Source organism: Myiozetetes cayanensis, unplaced genomic scaffold (genome assembly GCF_022539395.1).
Source record: "Myiozetetes cayanensis isolate MyiCay16 unplaced genomic scaffold, myiCay2020 scf33, whole genome shotgun sequence".
NCBI lineage: Eukaryota > Metazoa > Chordata > Aves > Passeriformes > Tyrannidae > Myiozetetes > Myiozetetes cayanensis.
The window spans coordinates 1,904,146-1,926,385 of record NW_026087555.1 but is presented as its reverse complement, the minus strand read 5'-3'; the positions used below and the strand labels follow the sequence as shown (position 1 = coordinate 1,926,385).

Below are 22,240 nucleotides of genomic sequence, written 5' to 3'. Positions count from 1 at the left end.
AAACTTTGCAGGAAGAGGAAATGGGGCTTTAAGATCCTAACCACTGAGTAGAGCAGCTCTGCAGGAGCAGGCTCTATGCTCCCACACCCGCTGTGCAGTCCCACCCTGCCCCCACACCTCCGGCTGGGAGGTAGAGCCAAGCACACCCTATAGCTTATGAGGGGAAAGAGGAATGTGGGCTGTCTCTCCAGGGCACAGTCCCTGCCCAGTCCCTTCAAGTAGGGAGTAACTTCTGCCCACCTTGCGGTGAGTGCCCACTAGCCAGCAAGGCCATCCACCACAGCAGCAAGAGTGACATCCCATTTATGTGAAGCCAGCACAAACCAAAACCAGTAGTAAAACTACAAATCTGAGAAAAAGAAAATTAGAAGTATCCTTCAATGTGAATTTGTAAGCCAGCAAGTAAGGGTTATTATGGCAGCTTCTGTATCTGCAAGCAAAAATTAAACTACAGCACTTAGGAGGGACATGGATTACTGAACTATCATAAAAATGTTTGGTCTGGGGAGTTCCAGTGCTGCATCCACATGTTACACTGTGGCTGTTCTACACTCCTAGAACAGACTTTGCCAAACCAAGCAATGTTTTTCTGCACATATGATTGCATTGACTTTAATTAGGTAACTGGCTCAGTGGTTTTGATTGTTTCAATTGGGTAAACACGTGACAGGGATTGATGTATAATTAAGATGAGCTCTAAAGATAAGTGTTCGCGTTTAAGTGGTGGAGCGGACACATTTGTCGCTGCCCGAGGACGAAAGAGTAGAAGCGCAAGTCGAAAGAGCTCCTCTCTTCGCTCAGTCAGTGATTGCTGACCTCTGTTTTTCATTATTCCTAGGAAGTGGTCAGTTAACCCTCATCATTAAGCAATAAACCGTGACAGAGAGCACTGATTAATGCACTGCTCACCAATAGGGTCAGGCACGAGGAGAAACCCACGGCGGGCTTCTGGCAGTTTTAAATGGCCATTAGTTATAGTTGTGCAAAATGAAATTAACCCAGCTAATCGAGCACTGAGAAGCCACGGTTCTGCTGAGGGTCAAGGGTTCCCGCGAAACAAAAGGTACAGTATGTTTACATGCCACGGAAAAAAACCAAAAACTTCAAACCCTGACAGGCTGATTAATGAAAATGAATACATACAATAAATTTGACCAAACAGTGAATAAACATAATACCTGCACTATACATATTAACTGAGAAAAAGTCCAGGAGGAAAGAAAAGCAATAGACTGACTTCAGCAACCTACTAAAACATGCTCCAGGACAGCTACTGCATTGCTGAAGATGACTCTGTTTAGATCCCTGTTTCCAAAATCCTTCCTGACTGCCCTCTTCTGCAGACAGGTTTGCTATTTTACCCCTTTACAGACTCAGCTACATGGCCCTTAAGTCCCTCAGGCCTGGTTTATCACACATATTCCTCACATTCCCAAATGCATTTGCTGTTTGTAAACCCTCCTCCTATCAGACCCAGAGAGCTGAGGAAGCACACAAAGCAAATGGAAAAAGCACAGCAGAAATACACAAGCTAAACATGCACACAAGCACATGCCAGTTCAGTCTGTGACAAAGACGTGATGGGTTTGAGCACCAGGGTTTTTTCTGAATAAGTATCTTCCTCTCACTTTAAATTTAATCTTCCTTTATTAGTCTTGGCAAGTCCACTGTAAGGCGTGACCTCCATGTCTGGAATGGGAGAAATGTTTTTTGCTGTGGCCTGCTCTGTGCCCCTTGCTGGATGCTAGAGGCCCTTCCCCTCTCTTTTTCTAAACCTTTGTTTCTGATTTGATTTCAGTTGAAATCTTAAATCTGCCCCACATCTGGATGGAAATAGTTTAATTTTAAGGATTTCCCTCACTTCTTCAGTTGACAACCTTCACTTTAAGTAAAGCCTCCAAGAAATTCACATGCATACTGATTTTGGATCATGGATTGCATAATCCACATAATGTGCACGCATACGGATTTTGGATTAGCCCCACCTGCATTATCTGGCAATACTTTAGATCTGTCTTTGCCTGTGGAATCTAAGTGGGCACCTTTGCTTGCAGAAGCAAACATAGCATTCCCTACCTTATTCCCACCTAGTTCCACTGTGAAAAAAAAAGGTGTTCTTGCATAGTGAGCTTGTTACTGAAGGCTTCAAGGGCACAAAGAATAGTGACAGTAACAAGGCCTTTCTCCTGTTCATAGTGGAATGGTAATAGAAAATACAGCAAGTGTGAGAATGGCAATAGGAAGGGATGAAATAAACGTCAGAAAGATGATACTGTCCTTCAGTTCTCTATTTCTGGAACATTTTCTAACTCAATGAAAAAAGCGATGCTCAAGCAAGCAAATTTACCCAAATACTGTCCAAAAACCTTCTGCTGCTAAACCCTGTTCTCTCTCATTACAGAACTCTTTTAGCATGCACTAATACATATGTTTTGCTTGTGCTTTTATGTCCTTCACTTTTTTATAAGCTTTCCACGAAGGATCTTTTATTATTAAACAGTCAGTGAAAGAACTCATCCTTGTCATATTTCCTCTTCCTACTTTGAAATGAATAATTAATAAGGAATAATTGCTAGGTATTCTGTCTAAACTTCTTACAAGGAAATGGATTCCTTCAGAAAATAGAAGTAAAACAAGAAAAAGATACAGGTTGGTGTGTCCACTGTATCCAAGTGCTTGCACTATTATCCAGCACCCTAATTTATTTAACAAAGCTGTATGCAATGATGCTGTATTAAAATATACTGTACTTGACAGACTGCCTGGTGCCCTACATTCAGCACAGAGTACCTGCTTGATGACATTGCAGAAGTATAGAATATGGAAATTTAACTTGTAGTTCTCAGGACTCTTTAAACCACTTGAAAATCTAGAATTCAACTGCCTGTCTGTGTGCACCTTCATAACAACCACCCTCCCCAAATAGAAAAGAATGTACAACTTGATAGCTTCATTCAGGAATATCGTGCTATCACTGTAGGACTACTGTCTTCCTGTTATTACTAAAAAGACTGCAAGTGAAAGACATCATTTTTAAGTAGGTTAGTGTCTTTTCATTCCCTTTTTTTAATTTTTATGAATAGTTTAGTATGCCAGTGCACACAACCTAAGAAGTACTTATTATTATTTTTTCCCAACAGTCCATCATTATCATTCTGTTGTATCAGAGAAAATTAGCACCTATCACTTACATAATTTCAAGCAGTATTGTTAAGAGTGGAATTTGCATGCATGATATGGTGTATAGGCTAACACAAGTCCATTTGCTAAGTCCACGTGGTAAAATGGATGAATAAATAATTGAACGCTTAGCTCCAAATATATAATTATTCTTAGAAAAAAAATTAGAGCACGAGTCTGTGAAAATACATGTAATAATAATCATCTAGAGCTAAATACCCAAGACAAAAAATGCCCTTTCAGAAATGGAATGATATAGTTGGATTCCTAAAATGTTTATAGAAATCTTGCATAAATGCCCAAGTTTTGAAAGTACAAAACTACTGCACTTCTTCCCCACAGGCATTAGCTTTAAATTAAAAACATTCTCCTAGCCTAATCAAGAAGAGTCTTATCAGAACTTGTGCAGAGCATGCAAAGGGTTTCTAAACCTTCAAACCCCAGTTTAACTTGTTCCTGGTAGAAAAACCATACAGTTCAGTTTTTCAGCTCTGTTCCCACATACGGTATCGTTCAGTCTCTCCCTAAGAAAGCAACGTTACCTTTTTTAATGCCATCCATCACCCTGCTCTGACGTTGCAAGAATTGTTTGCCATATGTCTCCTTCCAACACACGAGCCCCGTTAGGTACTTGCTACATGAGGGAGCAGGTTTTTCCAACAGTGAGCTCAAAACATCAGGTCCAGTCCTTTTCTGTATTAAAGTGCAACATAAACTGATTTCCAGAGCAAGTAAAATAAATGGGTGGGTACAAATGAGACAATCATGCTCTAGCTCATAGGCCTGATAGCTCAAATGAATGCGAATATGCCACAAATAGGAAAGATGTGGGGAAAATTTCACTACTCTGGATATGGTTTTCAGCAAGAATCAAGAAGAATTAAAGGCAAATGAGATGAGATGTAGAAACCTCATACAACTGCATTAATGCTGAAATGAAAGTAATGACCACTTTTCTGGAAAAGGTGTGAAACATTCAATTATAAGAACTCAAAATATTCTGTTTATCACAACGTTCAGTGACATACAAAAAGCAATGCCTTTTGCTGGCATCTTGCAAGAACAGTACCAAAAGTTTCAAAGAAACACAATTTTCTTCTAAATCACCGTTGTATATACTCTTGTTCTGTTTTATGGGCATCACATTGTGTTTTAAAATAATGCATGTCTTTCTATTGCAGAACTATTCCCATTTTGGTATTTTTCTCACCCTGTGACTTGTAAGTCAGCCTACGTTCTAAATCTCTAGAATACATTTCTAAAACATAACCCTTCCACATTTATTTTCTGAGGCATTTATTTAGTCCTTTTGAATTTCTTCAGACATTCTTTTCCAGCCGAGAGGCACCGAGTAGTTTCATTAAACATAAAAACCTACTGCCTAAAACAGTAATTCCATTGCAGCCTTTTGCTCTTATTACTGGTCATCTGGCATATCATCGAAGAAAAACTGTAAATGGACCTTTCTTAAAATTATGATTTAATAAATCAGAAAAAAAAAAAATCTGTTAGGAAGCATGAGACTCAATCTTGAACTGCAAAATATCATTCAGACTTAACAGAGCTCTTAAGTCTGAGTTTCCCATTTGCAAACTCATACTAACTAGCAGTGTGAGTCAGCAGGAGGTCTTTGATAGGTCCAGGCAGGAGCCTGAGCTCCTCTAGCAATTAGCCAAGCTCTACAAGGGTAACTTTAGGCTGGTTTTCTCCTAACACACTTCCTTTGGTCAGAGCTACTGTACTTTTCAACTAATAGATTGCAATGCCCATCAATGCAAAGCAATGCTTTGACAGAACAAAAAAGTGTCCTGTTTTCTAGATGACAATCATTCAGATGCAAAGCAGTTCCTTTTGCCTTGAAAAGCAACAGTGGAGGGACAGCCTGGAGGAAAACTTACCCTGAGAGGAGAAGGATCAGCCTGGAGACCATACAACAAATGGGACATCACAGACTACACCCCTGAGTACTGACGGAGACAATTCACATCACCAAGATCACTCCTGATTATCTTTGAAAGGTCATGGCAATCAAGATGCCTAAAGACTAGAAGGATGCAGGTGTCACTTTTGTCTTCAAGAAGAGTGAGGATACTTTCAGTTTTTTAATGGAGAGGAGGGTCAAACAGGTTGCCCTGAGGAAATAAGGAGTCTCTGCCCTATGACTACCCCTCTTAAGATACCCAAAACCTGCCTGTACATGGTGCTGAGCAACCTGTTCCAAGCAGCAGGGTTGGACCAGATAAGCTCCATAGGTCTCCTCCAACTTCAGCAATTCTGTGACTGTATGTTCTCTCACCTGGACAAAGTTAATCCACATGAAATGGTGCTCTTTTCATAAACCTATGCACCTTAGCAGGGTCTTTAATAGAGTTGAAGGCACAAAGCGATTAAAGCATATCTTCCATACCAACTAAACGCTATACTCAAACAAAGCTTTACACAAGGAAGATTAAAACAAAACAGCAAGAAAAGTAAAGCTTCCAAAAAAGAAAAAAATTATACTGCAGAATATTCAGAAAAGGTTGTAAATTAACCACGTCACAATAATGCATTTCAATAACATATGCAGAAAATTTATACAGTGGAAAGGTTCAAACTAAAACACTAAACGTGTTGGGATGTACTGTGTGAACAAAGGTAAGGAAGGATGAATTCGAGGATTCATAACAAAAAACTCCCACTAATACAAGTATCAGCATGTACTAGAGAAGCTGAATTACAGTCTTCTCAAATTCACTTCTGTTAAATGTTTTAGGCACAGCTCCTAGGACCTTGAGACATCTTGTGACTATTTAGCTGCAAGTAGCTTTCCTAGGAAGCACAATCAACAATGTTTCCTGCACACGACCACCTAGGAACCTTGCTCCGGTTACTGTCGCTGAACAGGTAAGAAGTCTCAGACTTCACGACACCTCAAAACCTGAATTTTGATCTAACCCTCCAAGTCTCTCACTGCATTATGACTTACTTCTACACCCTCCTCTGGGGACAATGTGGATGGTGATTTAGGATGAATCAGGACCAAAGTCAAAAGGACTCTTGTCCTTGGAGTTCTTATTGGCATGCTACTGAAGACAAAATGCACAAAGGATTATGAAGATTTAAAGAAGAAAGAGAGAAAGGAGCAAGAAATTCAATACCTGAGGCAGTTGAACAGTGCCCCAGAGAACCAGATTGCACCTCCTTTGCTACGGACTTACTTTGTAATAATAAGCAAGAAAAAACACTAATTATCCTCCTTGTTTTCTGAGTATCCAACTTACGATCAAGAGTTTGATTTGCAGTGGTTTAAGTGACCACAGTTGTAAGTAAAATCAATGGATATTGCACTTTGAACATACTAAATACTATAAAATGCCAAGTACTACTGCTTCCTGAGGTCCTACATTTCATAAATCATGAAACCCAAATCAGCGGGTAGGTCTGAGCTTAATCTGTGCATTAACTCCTCAACTGTAAACCAGGGGTTATAACTACTCATCTCACAAATTAAACAATGTTTGTAAAGCACTTAGATATTAGTAACAAGCACCATAAAAAAGCTCTGTAAGAATTGAGTAATTATGTATTATGAGCAAGGGATGAATAGTAATCAGCAGTGAAGGCAGAGGACCATACATGGAGCAATGAGAAGAATACAAGATATTGAATAGCTGCTCATTAATTGAACCTTATGCAATCTGTTCAATGAGCAAGGCAGAGGTGTAATGGAAAAAGTTGTATGAGATTCTGTAATTAAGGTTGAATTAGAAATTATTACATGTGGTGCAGATGAACAAAGACCACGCAGGCCAGTGACATTTATTACTTTCATATTTAGTTACGATTTTGCAAACTTCATTTTTTTCTCCCAAGCATATTTTTAAAATACCAACCTGAAAAAAACCCCAGAGCTCAAAACCCATGAAACCCACCATTGCACCATAAGAACCCACAAAGAGGAGCAGAAAGAGGTGGGAGGGCACACAGTAACTCCAAACTGCTTGTTTCTGCTTACTCTTAGCACGGACAAGGTACATACAAAAGCCCCCCATCCTTATCACTCTTGAAATAGGAAGGAGTGGACTGACTAACCCATGTTCCCTTTCTTAGCGTCCTGGATTTGGCAACTCAACCGTAAGAAATGACACCAAATAATTTTGAAGGTTAAAAAAAGGTAATATTTCTATTTAACAGAATTTTCTCTGCTTAAACAATTAAGAGCTGTGGGCTTCAGTGCTGACCATGGGCCGCTATTATTCCTAAAAAATCTGACAAAAATGCCTCAGTCTCAGTCTAGACTTTAAACCTAACAAAGGCACTCCCAAACTTCAACAACCTAAAACTGCGCTCCAAAAAAAGGCTGAAATCCTGGCTTCATTCAAGGCAATGGGAGATTTGCCATTACCTTTCCCACTCTATTTATATCCTAGATGCTAGCAGATGCCTTGTTCCCTCTGTCTATAACAGACAGATCTGTATGTACATTTTACTTTTTTTTTTTTTGTCTAGAGACTGTTTTCCCATCCCCTTATTTAAAACAGGCTTGGGAGGTGCAAAAAGATGCTTTGTTTCCAGATTTAAGTATTTATATATTTATTTTGACGTTTTATCTATTAAGAATTTCTTTCAGCCACGACACTGCAAAATCCCTTATCTCTAACACTGCGGTGCTGGAGGCACCTTGCAGGATTATCCCCTTTTGGCTCTTAACTACTTAACCTGAGACTGGAAGAGCCTTTTCAGGCTGTAAAAATTTTCTGAACCTTGAGGGTTGCAGAAGAGAAGTGTCATTTTCTACTAAAAGTGAAAATTATAACACTGTTTCTAGAGGCTGCCAAGGCAGGCAGATAACAGCATTTTATAAAGTAGTACCACACAAGGAGCTAAAGCATCTGATTAAGGATGTTTTATGGTATTTGATATGCTTGATACTGTTTGATATAGAAGATCTTGTCCATATATTTATGTCCAATCGCAAATTCCAATTTGAATGTTTGTTCATGCTTTAGTTATCCATTTAGTTGTATTGCACAAGGCATCACAAAAAAAACCCAAAACAAAAACACCCCCCCCCACCAACAACCCAGCAGCACAGTGTCCAAGAAGTCAGACCAATTATACTTCAATGACAGGGGATTTCTCAGTAGTCAGGCTCTTGCTTGAGGGGATTACAAGCAAATGTAACCAGCGTGAGGTCACCTGATGGGGTCTGGGGGTACCTGCAGAGGCTTAGTTGGATAGGATGGAGCCCCTGGTGGTCTAGTGGTAAGGGCGCGGCGCTATCACCGCCGAGACCCGGGTTCGATTCCCGGTCAGGGCCACTCCCGGGCAGGTGGGGCTCGTTAGCCCTTAAAGGCAACCCACCTACGTCCTAAGGACCTCACTGCCACTGTCCAAGCTCGCTTGGCCCCGGCAGATGAACCTTAGGATTAAAGGGTGGGCTCAGTTCCGCGCACACTGTGTCTCACCTAAAAAATCCAATGCGCAGGCTGGAAGGTGGAAAGACCTTCCCCGGATCTTCGCTCGCAAAGACTGGCCATTATTATTATTATTTCAAAAGGACTTCACTCTGAGCTTTTTTCTGAACTCAAAACAAAAGAAGTCATTGTAGGAGACAGACGTTCATCTGCTAGTACAAATACAAAGCAATTCTGCCCTATGCAAGATCTTAGCACTTCACATCAATTTTTAAAAACTGAAGTTCTATCTGTATCCCTGTGAAGATTTAGTCATTCACCATCATTACAAATGGAATATTCTAAAAATGTCTTAGTTAGTTCACCCTCTCTATTACTCCTACTTCCTTCATTTTTGGAGTCAGCTGAACTCTCCAGCCTTACCAGGATGCAGTATTAACCAAAAGAGACCTCTTCGGTTTATCCTTTAATATCACAGATAACCAAATTCTATTATACATCAGCTACTTCTCTTATGCTCAATTTCAAAGTAGGTACTTAAATCCTTTTCTTCAGAAAAAGGGCCCCTAAAAGTCCCTCCTTCTGGTGGTTTGCAGCATTCTCAAAATAGCAAACTAACTAATGTAATTTTTACCCATTTGCTCTTATTTCAGTACAGTTCTTAGTTCAAAATAAGTTCTCCTCCCTCTCGGTTGTCTAATCCTCAACTGTGAAATATTTATAGACAGCAATCATGTCCCAACTCAGACTCTTTTTGGGTAGGCTAAAAAAAGCTAAAAGCATTCAGTCACCTGATGGAAGATAAATTTTTATTCCCCAGATCATTTCAGAAGCTCTTCTAGTCTGTTTACATGACTCTGAATCAAACTGCCTTTAATATACTGGTGACCAGAAGTAATTACAATACTCCAGATAAGCATCACTGTTTGTGCCATGATGCTGTGAATACTTCCCTGATTGTTTGAAATACTTGGTGCACCCAAATATATGGGTTTTGTGTGACTACATTACACAAGTGGCTCAGGCACCTTGGAACTACTACCTAAAAGGTGAACTTCCCAGGAAGCACCCTGTCTATCTTCTCTATGTAGCATATGTAAAAAAAACCCCATTCCTTTTTAAAGGAAAGGCAGTTGACATATTGAAGGAAACACTAAACTAATGGCTGTGACATGTGACCATTTGTTAGCCAAGTATTTGTGGCTACCTTAACTCAGCATGCATTCACAGGACCATCCCACATCTATGAAGACAGACCTACTGGCATGTTACCCTGTGATGTACTAAAAAAGAAAACAACAACAATAACAAAAAAATTACTGCAACTGAGTTCCCTATCACATCTTCCCTTCGTAAGTAGGTAGAAGGTAAGCCCTTCAAAGCCTGTGTGATGCTTGAATTTGTGACAGTGGAAGGCTTTTTACCCAAGATAAACCAATCTTAGCACTGCGTCAATGTTCTGTTTACTGCATACTGTGGTTGTGCAGACTGGTATCACCTACTGAACAAATTATTTTATAGATGAAGTAGTCTAGAAAATTAGTATTCATGAAACAAAGAACAAAAGACAAACAACAGAGTGCAGGAGAAGAATAGTTGCATGCAGCCCTCCTGGCCTCATGCGTGCATTTTTCAAGGCCAGGCAGCAGCCCATACACAAATTCTCATCCTCATACCTATCTGTCCCTCTCTATACCAACAGCTGCTTACATGGTAAGCAAGTTACAACCAAAAAACTGTGAATGTTGGAAAGTCCTGGGGCAAGGAAGAAATTTTAAATGCTTTTCAAAAAGAATGAATGAATTCCTTCATATAAAATATTTTTTCATATAGTTTTCACATTTATTAAGCAACTTAAAACTTTGTGGCACTGCAGCTGCTAAAACCACCCATTCTGTGCTTGTTTTCAAACCATGACACTGTATGACCTGGGTGGTTCCCAAATCTACTCCCTCCTTTCTGAAAAGCTACCACATTATGCTTGGTCTACTAGTGTTCCACTTTACATTTACCATGCATGCTGCATTTTCTTTTCTGCATCAGGCAGTGTTTTTCATGCAGGTCACATATTCCAAGAGCCACAAGGAAGGATTTTCCTCATGTTTCGCCTCTCCCCAATTTTAAAATATTCAATTGTAATATGTGCTCTATCCTTTATTCTTTCTCGCTGCTTGATTTTTTGCTCCCCTTTTTGGGGTCACACTGCAAACTTTTGTAGTTCCTTTCCCCTACCAGTCACCTGGACTCTGAGTCCCCACTAAAACCAGCCCAGGAGGAGGAATGAAGACTTCATTTCACAAGGGAATACTGCCTGGCAGAGCAAAAAAACAGGAAAAGTCCTTTTTGCATATCTATGAAAGCATGGAAGGCTGGTGGCAGCTTCAAACCTATGATGACTTAATTATTTAAATTTTATTTTACACCTATTAACCATAGCATATCAAGTAAGAGTAGCAGCTGCTACATGAATTTGACCAGCTCACTTGCCCTCAGCAGATCACCCATCTGCTTGCTCTTCACCTAATATTTCTGTTTGATAGGTTGTAAAACAGATTCTTGCAACAGGTCAGGAACAGAGTCAACTTCAAATCCCACATAGAAATTTCTATGAAAACATATGGACATCTATACTGAGTGATGTCGAATTTAGAGAGGCCATTGACCTTATGAAAGTGGATAAAAGGAAAATTGCAGCCTGTTACGGAAAAACACTGACTCCATTACAGTGAATGAACAGAAGAGTGGAGAGTGAAGAACTGTATGTATAATTAATTATAGTAATACAGACCTACAAAATTCATGGGTGCACATACTGCAAAATGGTGTGCAAAATGCCTTTCTCTTATGTATCAATTTCAGTTTCGTACGTACAGCATAAAAAAAAATATTGCTTCCTTAAATTATCAGTAAGGTAAATTTTCCTGTTTAACAGTATTCTAAAAAAATTTAAGTTAGGCTAATTAAGAAAATTATTCAAGAGTTAGACATGTCAGTATTTCTCACACCTTGATAATTTTTTCACTTCAATTGAAATGAAGAAAAAAGAAAAATATGGGGCACACACAGAGTCTTAATTTCTCTTTATTTTCTACTGGGGATTGTACAGTCTTGGAAAGTTCTTTCACTTACAGTGCATAGGAAAACCATAGGAAGATTAACTGTTTCTGAAAATAACATGTTACATATATTGCTTTCCATCTTGTGTGGCCTTCTGGAAGCAGAGACTACAGAATACTTCCAAAAGAAAAAAAAAACAAACAAAACCAAAACCAAGGCACCCAAAACGAGAGTATCCCTGGGATATTATGCATCTAGCCCATTGTTAAACAGTCATACAGTGCCTTTGCTTGCCAAAGAACTGGATTTAGCTACCACTGAATTTTCAGCCTGGCAATAGCTTGCAACCCTTCCCACGAAGGTGAGCCTCTTAAAGCTGCTACTGGATCCTCTTGGTTATGGCACAAGGATTGGCCTCATTGCCTGGTAAGTTGACTGGTGGGTTGGACCCTCGGTCGTGCAGCCCAGGCTGTTCTGTGTCTGTGTTTTCAGAGCAGCCCAGCACAAAGGCAGAGGGAGAACGGCACCACTTTTCCGTAGCCCTATCCCTGAGGCAATCTCAGTTCCCGCAGCTGTGCTGAGACCCTGCACATTGCTACGCAAGAAATTTCACCCCTTCCACTATTAATGCCAAGTCTTGGACAACCTGCTATTCAAACATCAGTGGAGTTCTTTGTTACCAGGTTGCTCACCGAGGTGCACAGCACATTTACTATATCCAGGAGGCATCAGATCCGAGTTTGAAGTTTCCTTCAGCCAAATTACCCTCCACTTTAAGTCGGCAAATGGCAAAAGGTCAGGTGGGGGGGTGGTTTGGAAACAACCCTAGAACCCTAGAAACTTCTTGCTGTGACTATGCTTCTACTTCAGAAGTGAAATCTATTTTTTTGACTTAAAATAGAAGAACTAGCTTCAAGGTGAACCTCCTGGAGTAGAAATCAACATCAGAATCAGATGTTTATTGAATATTGCTTCTTTGTATTTTAAAAGAGGACAAGCTTACCCATAACGAATACAATGTAATTTTTTAATTCTCCCATTTTAAGAAGCCAAAATTTTCCAAGAAAATATGTAAAATAGCTGGAAGAAAATGGTCATTTTTACTGCAGTCTTTATCCCCATATGGAGATGAAAGAGTGCCTTCCTTTTTTCCTACCTTCAATCCAAAGGAAGAATGAAAGATTAGCAACTTAAGAGACAATATAAATTTTGATTTAGGAGAGATTACCTCATACTTGTCTGGAACTTGAACAAATGAAGACTGAAAATGCAAAGCATAGCAAGAACAGCTGTGATTTCTGACTTCAAGCCTGTTACTCTCCTTAGAAAAAGCTGCTTCAGTGAAAAAAGAGAAGACAAGACTGGCCAAGTGCTTTAGGTTCCCTCACAGTACAGTGTATTTTCAGCATGTGACTCTATTATGATGGCAAATTAAAGTTCAAATAACTTCATGATTGGTCATATTTGTAATTTAGAAACCCCCCCCCATATAATACAATTATTCTGTGTAAAAATACATCTTAACTTTTGCACTGACACCAGTTATCAACACTTTTACAGTTAAAGGACTTTAGCTTTTGCAAGGCAGATCAAATTTACGTTAATGACAAAATCACTTTGCTTGAGATCAGACTCCTGTTCGTCAAGTCAGTCAGCAAAAAGTCCATGCCTACTTAATACCAAAACTTGTACTTAGATAATTTACAGCCTTGTAATTAATTCTGTCTGAAATTACTTTTGAAATTTCACCAATAAACCCATATTAATACTTTTTTGGTCTACAGCTCTCCTTCTCATAAATTCATTAGACATTTCCTGCAAGTTCCAAGATATGATTAACTGGGAATACAATTACCAGATTTCTAATTGGAAATGCAAGTTGTAGTCTCTTTGTTCTTGTGTTTCTTATTAGTTTCTTGGGTTTAAATTCCAATACAGTTGCTATTTTCTGTTCTAATCCCTCTGGTTTTACAATATTTCAAAGGAGCACAGAGGAATTGGCACTCAAAAGCTGTTCAAGGTGGGCTGACAACGTTAGCAATTCTAGCCAAGACCCAAAGAACGGGATAGTGTGCAGGGGTCCCCCTCTCCAAAACCCCCTTCTCTCTGTTCCCATGCTTTTTGATACAATTTGTCTCCCCACTTCATAGACTCACAGAATGACTGAGTTGGAATGCACCTTTAAAGGTCCTTGCAAAGAGCAGGGACATCTTCAACTACATTACTTCTTCTCCTCCTTCCACCTGAACACATGTGCTCTCTCCCATGATTTCCATCCCACTGCCTCTTTTGAAGAACTATCAGTATGTAACTCTCTAAATTAAACTAAATAAAGCTTTCATTTAATCAGTAGGAACCAACGACCAAAGGAGGAGTTGCTCCATTCAAAAAGGGCACAAACTGCAACACAGGATGGTCCAGCTGTACACCAGGGAACACTTCTACGGTGAGGATGACCAATTCCTGGCAGAGATTGCCCAGAGTCATTGTGGAGTTTCTATCCTTGGGGATATTCAAAGGTCAGCTGGACACAGCCCTGGGCAACTGGTTCTAAGTGGTCCTGCTGGAGCAGGGGGGCTGTGTAGATGACCTTCAGAGGTTCCTTTCAACCTCAGCCATTCTGTGGTTCTGTGAAAATGCCACCAGCTGTAGGTACTGTATTAAACAACAATTGGAAGAGGGGGGCATTTTTTAAAGACTACAACTTTTGCCACCTTTGGTAAAGAACACAACTTTATCTCAGTGCTGAGACATGTATGCCCAGGATCTACATTTAAAGTAGGTCTTCCACTTTGATTGATTGATTTATTTATTTATTTCTACCATGCTCTGCACTACCATAGTTTTAAAAATATCCTCCTGACATGACACAGAATAATTACTACAAATATTTACTTTCAATCAGGAAACCTCAGACTAGGGCGTTTTGCTAGTCATGTTCCTTACTGAAAAATTTATGACTCCACAATAAACTTGTTTTCACAAAACTACCTCCACAAACTTTTAGTCATATTTACAGTCTCAGGATATTTGAAGCCAAAATGTATATTACTTTTTTGCTATGTTCTTTTGTGGCTAATACCCTACAACGTACTTCTAAGCATATATATATATATATACACACACACACATAAACACATAAAAGTACAAGCCAAGACAAAACTTCAGTGTTTGCACAACAGCAATGGTACTAGTTGCATCAAGAGCTCAGTCATGTTCATACCAAGCAGATGTCTAGACAGTGCTCACATACCACTGGTAGGAACATGTATGTTAATATAATGATTCTAAAAAATGTACGCTAATTTAAACACATTATACATTTTTAGGGATGAGAGGGTAGCTTTGTCTTTCATTTTTTGAGTTTTTTTTCCCTTGCCTTGTAAACTTTCAATAATTACTGATCACCTTTAATTACATTTTAAAAATGTAATTTTATGCCTGATCACAGAGAGTGAGCCTTTCCTAACAATTTTGGCTTCTGAGGCTTGGAAACATAGTCTTTCTCGTAAATTCCTACAAAGTTGGATAGGGACATCATGTCAGAATAGACATTAAAAGACAGGAAAGCAGTAAATGTAGATACACAGCACCTTGAAATTACACTGATTCAAGACTGGAAAGAAAACTTTCCTGGGAGGCAGGAAAGGAAGAAGGAAGATAACAAAAGGTGCTGTCACTTCACACAGTATATGCAGCTGTATGGAAAACCTCACCACCACCATAAATCCTCATGGCTCAGAGACTAGCTTAGATATGGATGTCTGAAGACCCACCCATGATGAGGCATGGAAACACATGGAAGAAATCACTCAGTGACAGTAAGTAAGGTTTTCCAGTTCATGTGCTACATCAAACGAATAAATTCTCAAGGAAGAAGTTGGGGAATGAAGTCATCAAGGTCAGCTATTGCACAACTGTAAGAGAAAGTGCTTTCAGCAGGGGGAAGCCTCTTCCATGTCCTTGTAACTTTGGAAGGTTCATTTCAATTACATTGACACTTTCAGTGATAGATAAACAGATTGATAGAGAAATATTACATGAAAGTCTTGACTTCAGTGACGTACAAGCCCTCCAGGTCTATTTAACAAAGAGCTAAATCCTTATTGTCACCAGCAGTAGATTTAATGATCACAAAAGAAATTAATCACATCACACACTGCCTCACGCTTCTCAGTGCACAAGCTGGACATCATAATAAGAGTGCATTTGCTTCCTTCTAGGTTTTTCTTCATGCACATAAATCAGTAAGTAGGTATATCTTGCTCCATCCATGGTTGTAAGAACATGTACTCATCAGCAAAGACTTCAAAAAACCTACATAGCTTTTACTTCCTTTGCATGTTATGAACTCTTTTTATCAGATATTAAAAACTTAATTTTTATCACCTGAAGAAGTGGCTTACAAAGGCTGTAAAGATCAAACATTTTCTTTCACCCTGATAAACCAAGTTACTGAGAGACAACACCTACCAGAGGTCCCATAGCACTACTGAGTGATCCTAACTTCCTACTACTGAGATGCCCAGGAAAGACCAGAACTTCATTGTCACGTAAGGCTGCCAAAGCATGATGAGACAAGTGTCTTCATCCTCCAGTACAGGAGAAGGAGGAGTATGTTTACATCAATTGCCTGTTTGTGCACTAAAAATTAGAAAAATCCACTTGGAGTGGTGGAGAAGAAGCCTGATTCAGCAGTGGCATGAAGTAAAACAATGCATCTTTTAGAAGGCGTACACTGCAGAACACTCTGGCACATTCTACCTAAGTTATACCAAACTTAATTGGAGTTCACTCAACTTTTTTTTTCCAAGTTAACAACATATAATTTTATCAACAGCAGAAGACACATAGAAAAATTTATATGTGTATATGTATTTCTTTTTTTTTTGGAAAAAAAAAAACCAAACCAACCCAGAACATATTTTGTCTTTTTTTTGTGTGTGTTGACGTTTTTTCATTTTGTGTTTTCTTACCTTCTACTGCTCTCTTGAAGAAAACTTTACAGCTGCCACACGTAACCACCCCATAATGACATCCAGATGCCTCATCTCCACACACCAAACACACTTTGGAAGGTCTTGAAGATCCAGTTGATACACTTCTCAGTGAAGAGCTGGAGTAAAAACAATCAAACAAAACAGCTATAAATATTTCAAATCACACTGGCCATAATACAAAGTTCAATTAAGAATTTATAACAGGGATATTGCTCAAGGCACCTAACAATTAGGAAACCACAACTCTTTCTGGCACTGCCTGGCTGGATACACGAATTGCTTTAATTAGTAAGTGCAATATTTTTATTGTCTGTTTTAACACAACACCCATAATATATCAATGTTAATGTGAGAAGTTCCCACAAGGGCAATGGTAACTTACTGGTAGCAGATGATTAAAACTGAAAGTAAACAACAAATAAACCAACGAACCACTCTGGCAGCAACCTGACAGCTTTACATTTCCTTTTGTTTCTTTGTTTGTTTGAAGCCTTCACAGCCAAGGAATACCTGTACAAAAGCCTCTAAGGCCATTTTATGAAGTAACACAGCAAAGTGCACTCTCCTGTCCATATTTCTGCTTAGCACTGTAGTGGTCCTTGAAATATTTCTAATATTTCTGTAATTTAACACATTACTTCTGACAGAGTTTTGGAGTCTTTTTACTTTCTGCAAGTGCAGAAAACCCTTCTGTATGATTGTAAGTGCCAGAAAAGCAGCACTGGAGGTTCAGACCATCCCAAAGTTTTGCAGACTGACACACCTTGCAAACCCCACTTCAATCATCTACCACCTTCTTAAATGACAGGGCACTTCTGTTGTTGGCTCTTCTTAAGCCATAACTCTCCAACAGTAGCTTTAGGAGGTATTTTTCACTGGCACCTCTAAAAGACAGCGCTCTTCAAAAACAAGTCACATTTCATGATACCGTGAGTTTCCTCCCTCCCTTCTTCCCCCAGGAACTGGAAATGCCACCCTAGTGTAATCAGCATGCTTGGAGAAACATGCCAGATCCTGAAGGAGATGAAAGCTTTGGATCCCTCCCATGTCTCCGTAGGGCTAGGGAGAGTCTCTCCTTCCACACAGCCTTTCTTCTCCAGGTAAACATGACCTCTTACATTTCTTACACATTATCCCTCTGAACGCTGCCAAACAACTACAAAAACAAGCCTAAAAGACTCTGATGAGGAAATAATCGGGTAGTTCAAACTGCAAGTCACAGGCTATTTGTCCATCAGATATCGGGAAAGTGCACAGGTAGTCTTAATTCAAACATAAGACAACAAACTTGCTTAAGACATTTCAAATATGCGCTCTTGCCTTTTTCCAAATTTCTAACTTCCTCTAAAGAGGTATACAGAGGCCAAGTGATTTATCCAGGAGGCACAGCTCGAATGTCACTCCAAATGAAGGACCGCAACTCTCCTGCCCTACAGCTTTACTGTAGCATCAAATCTAAATGTCTTTTTAAATGACAGTGTTCAGATGTTAATCAAAATGTTCCAAATAGTATTCCTGCTCTTGTCTGCTCGCTAGTCTGTTAGATTTACTAGTTTTAGTCCTTGTGCTATTTATACTTTCATTACATAACATCACACTACTTGATAATTGCTAGGTGATGGTATTAGCTCATCTGTTAGAGAGAAAGGCTCACCAAATCTATGTTAAAATAAGTTCTGTGAGCTCATGTCACAGTCATACCTGTGCATGCTGCATTAATCTACCCTAAGGAAAGATAACTTCTCCAGGATTTGTCGAGGCTGTGCTGGTATTCAGCTCTGCCTTCGGATGTGTTTAGGCAAAGAATAAGACTTTCTCCCTCCAGCATGTTCCCTACTGCATGAAAAAAAATGAAGCCTCTCATTAAACAAAATTCTTCAAAAGGTATCTGCTTTCTAGAGAAAAATGTCAATAACCTGAAAAACTACCCTTGAAAATTATTTCTTTTCTTTTCTTTTTTTTTTTTCATTGCAAATGTCAGTATTTTGCTGAAGAAGGTAACATTTCAATTCTGACATAACACCAAAATGTCTCAGGGGATTTGTAATTTTGATGTTGCATGTTCCCATTTCTTCATAAGACTAGTAAAAACTTTCCTAGTCTTTCCACCCTGAAAAAGGTCAGTGTATTTTTTTGATATCTAAAAAAAAGAAATCAAAGGTAATTTTGTTAGAGAGTTCATCCTGCAGAGAAATGGAGGTTTCCAGGGTATCACAGCAGCGTGTATGATTTTTTATTTTTATACATATACGCACACACATGTTTCTCTATATATACATACTGCATATATATATAATTATGTATTATTTTTAGTTGAAAATAAATTGTCGTGTAGGATTTGCACAAGGTGGGAGAGCCTTTTTTTAGATACAAGCTACCCTATAAAATTGTACTTACACAGAATTAATCGGTAAAAAAAGCCAGCAAAGACACACTGAGACACCAGTTGATCCATGACTATTAATAAATGCCTACCTACGACGTAACCTACAGCATATTTTATGCAGCGCTTCTCTAAACTAAAGAGTTGAATGCAACTGAAAGGCAAAGTTTGAATACAAAGCATGTAGCATTCAGCTACTCAGCCACATCATCACAGGTGGAAACTGAACATTCTGCAATGAAATTCAATTAACTCATTCTTGTAATCAGTTTAAAACTGGAATAGCTTAAAACACAAACGAGGTACTGTCATTTAATAGGAGTATCCAATATGGAGCAGTTCTCAAATACTTCATTGAAAAGAAGCATTTATATTAGCTGTTGGTACTTAAATCTCCTCCACCCTGTGCCAGCTCTAGCTATGACTGTGTTCTAATGAACAATGTTTGGCTTGTTTTTAAACTCTCTCATGTTCTCTTTCACCCATGCTATACCTGAGTATTTTCCAATTCAAAACGTTGTTATAGTACCTCATACAAGGGCAGAGTGGTGTTTGTACATACCTGCAAATAATAACAGCCTGAGTACAAAAAACATGCTCAAATGACACGGCAAAACCTCAGGTTAGGTTGCTCTCCATGGAAGCTTTTATTTCTCAGCAAGGTACACATGGATAGTTATACTTTCTCCTCCTAAATCTTTCTAGGTTCAGGTTGCCATCCCTTTCTTAGTGTTTTTGACCACTGTGAACAAGACCTGCACCAAGATCTGACCAGAGATCAAGCCTTTATTTCAAGGCCAGACATCCAGTTTTTATGACACAGAATGACACTTTATTTATTCATCACTTTTATTCAACCAGTTCTTTCATTAATCATTTTAGCTCTGTATTCTATAGTATGTACAGGCAGAAAAACTACTCTAAACCCCCCACATTGAAAGTGCTTTTCATGCATGCTCCAAGTTAAATATTTCCTTTGCATTAATTTTCTACAGCAACATGCCATGAATTTTTATCAAGTAATCCTAATGTAAACTGGCATTTGGGAAAAGTTACAGGCAGGTAACACTTAATAAGCAAAACCTCAGTGTTAAATTCAGTTGACTGTAGCAGAGATATCTCCATTAATTTAATTTTAGCTGTTTTTCTGGAGTTCAGTTTGATTTTTCCAGAGGAAAAGTTTAGTTACAATAATCAAAGTTACTAAAGTAACTGAGTCATTCTCTGTTTTGAAATATACAAGAGTTGGTCCATATAAGAACAAATACCATAAAATAAAGATTAAAAACTTTACAACTGAGTCCCTGGAGAGTAATTAGCCTACTGCCAAATATCTATTTGAATGACACGCTAAATCTAATGGCATCTGTGGGCCATAGCAGGTTTAAGTCTTAAAATTTAGATCAAGTGAAAACTCTGTATTAACACGTTTGCCCAAAAACAAATTAGAGCCTAAAACATATTGCTCTGATACTTAACAGGAGTTTTTTAAACTTTCACACAATGGACTTTTCTTGACCCAGAACATTCCTTGTGGGTGGGAAGCTACTTTCAATATAAACTCCTAATTGAAAGCACTAGAAATATAAAATAGTGCCACAGAGTTGGCTACTCATCCTCACCTTCTGAAGACAGTGGCTTCCATAGGTTGATTAGGTAACATTATTTTAATGCCTCTCTCATTATTTCCAATACAAAGCAAAAAACAAGCAAACACATATTCCCCCCCACCCCCATACACACACAAACTCTGCAGGATTCAAAGAAAAGAGATCTAACATAGCATACATATTTTATCACAATGCTTTTACAGCCAAGGGTAGCATGAACCATTTTAACAATGCCAAATGTATCTTCTAAATGATTTGTAAAATTGTTGCTTAGATGGTCCCACTAACATTTGTCACGTTGTGGGGTATGTGATTAAGAATAAGCCTGATTTATGATCCTCAACAGTGCAAATGCTGGCAGTCAAATGCTGACCTTGACTAGCCATTGCCATCAAGCCCATTTGTGTGTCTGAGAGTTGGCTTTAGTAACAGTTATATGGAGAATTAATTAGAAATAGCAGATTTTGTAAAGAAGAGTCAATAAACACACAGATAATCCAGCATTTTAAAAGCTGATTATATAGGTTATTATGCTTTTCAAACCAGATGTCAGACAGGAGCACAGTTTAAACAAATGATGCCTCTCTGATGATAAAACAAAGCACTCCAAAGAAGCATAAAGCCACAATATGAATTCTAAACTCATTTGTTCCAAGTACTTTTATTATTATGAGATCTAGATGAGTCCCTTTTAATTCCACATCATTGACTTTTCTTTTTCATATTGAAATTCTCTGGCAGTAAAACAAACAGAAGGAACCTGAGTACACCTTGATAAATAAAGTTATGCGAAAACAAAGGAAAAAAGAAGTTGAGATCGTAGAATCATATTTTTACCATAGGGAAAAAACTCCCCAATCTGAAAGAGGAAGAATAGTTAGGATATTCAAGATGCAAAGACTGCCTGCAGCTTACTTCTACCTGCTCAGCTCATTTCTGAAGGGGAATAACCTCCAGCAAGAGTCATCTTCTACTGGGGACTGGCACACAAAAACGTGATAGTTAACTTTGCACACACAAATCCTGAAATTAACCTCCCTGTGGCCCCAAAACAAGACCTATGTATTTCAAATGGTATTTTACAACCACGATGTGGTTGGTCTGGCTGAGCACGGGGACCAGAGCTTGGGCCCACCTCTCCCACGCAAGGAGAGTTGGACGGTCAGGAGGTGGCCAAGAGTTGACCAAGAGCCACCCAGGAGCTGCAGAGCCAGTTGTGCTGCTGCAGGAACACACTCACATGGCCTGGCCTTCACCAACCTCCACGCAGCAGGCCAGTCACTTATGCACAAGGAGACAAGCAACTCCCACAATGAGCAATAATACAGCTCCCTGCCACCTGGCACTAAAATCAAGACACTGATTTTGAAGGTAATGCCACCCTGGAAATATACTCTCTTCCCCCTCCAAACAGTTCCCTGAATTCTTTCTTGTTTCCACAGATAATCTTATGTCCTTAAGTGCTTCCTTTTGCCTGGTCAGTTCTTTTAGAAGCTCTGAAGCACCCTTCTTTCTTTAACTCATCATTAACTCAGTCATCAGAGTAGACAGTACAACCAAATCCTCTTCACATTACCTCTGTTATTTTTGTGCACATTCACATATAGAAAC

General features: G+C 39.0%; 1 protein-coding gene across 2 annotated transcripts in view; it reads right to left on the bottom strand.

Moving 5' to 3' along the window:
• The window catches only part of NR3C2 (nuclear receptor subfamily 3 group C member 2), a 207,001-nt gene that overhangs the window by 72,283 nt on the left and 112,478 nt on the right, over positions 1–22,240 (bottom strand). For both annotated transcript variants that reach the window (XM_050327362.1, XM_050327361.1), the window contains one exon: positions 16,613–16,752. In XM_050327362.1, the coding sequence (XP_050183319.1) occupies positions 16,613–16,752 (140 nt within the window). The remainder of the gene's footprint in view (positions 1–16,612; positions 16,753–22,240) is intronic.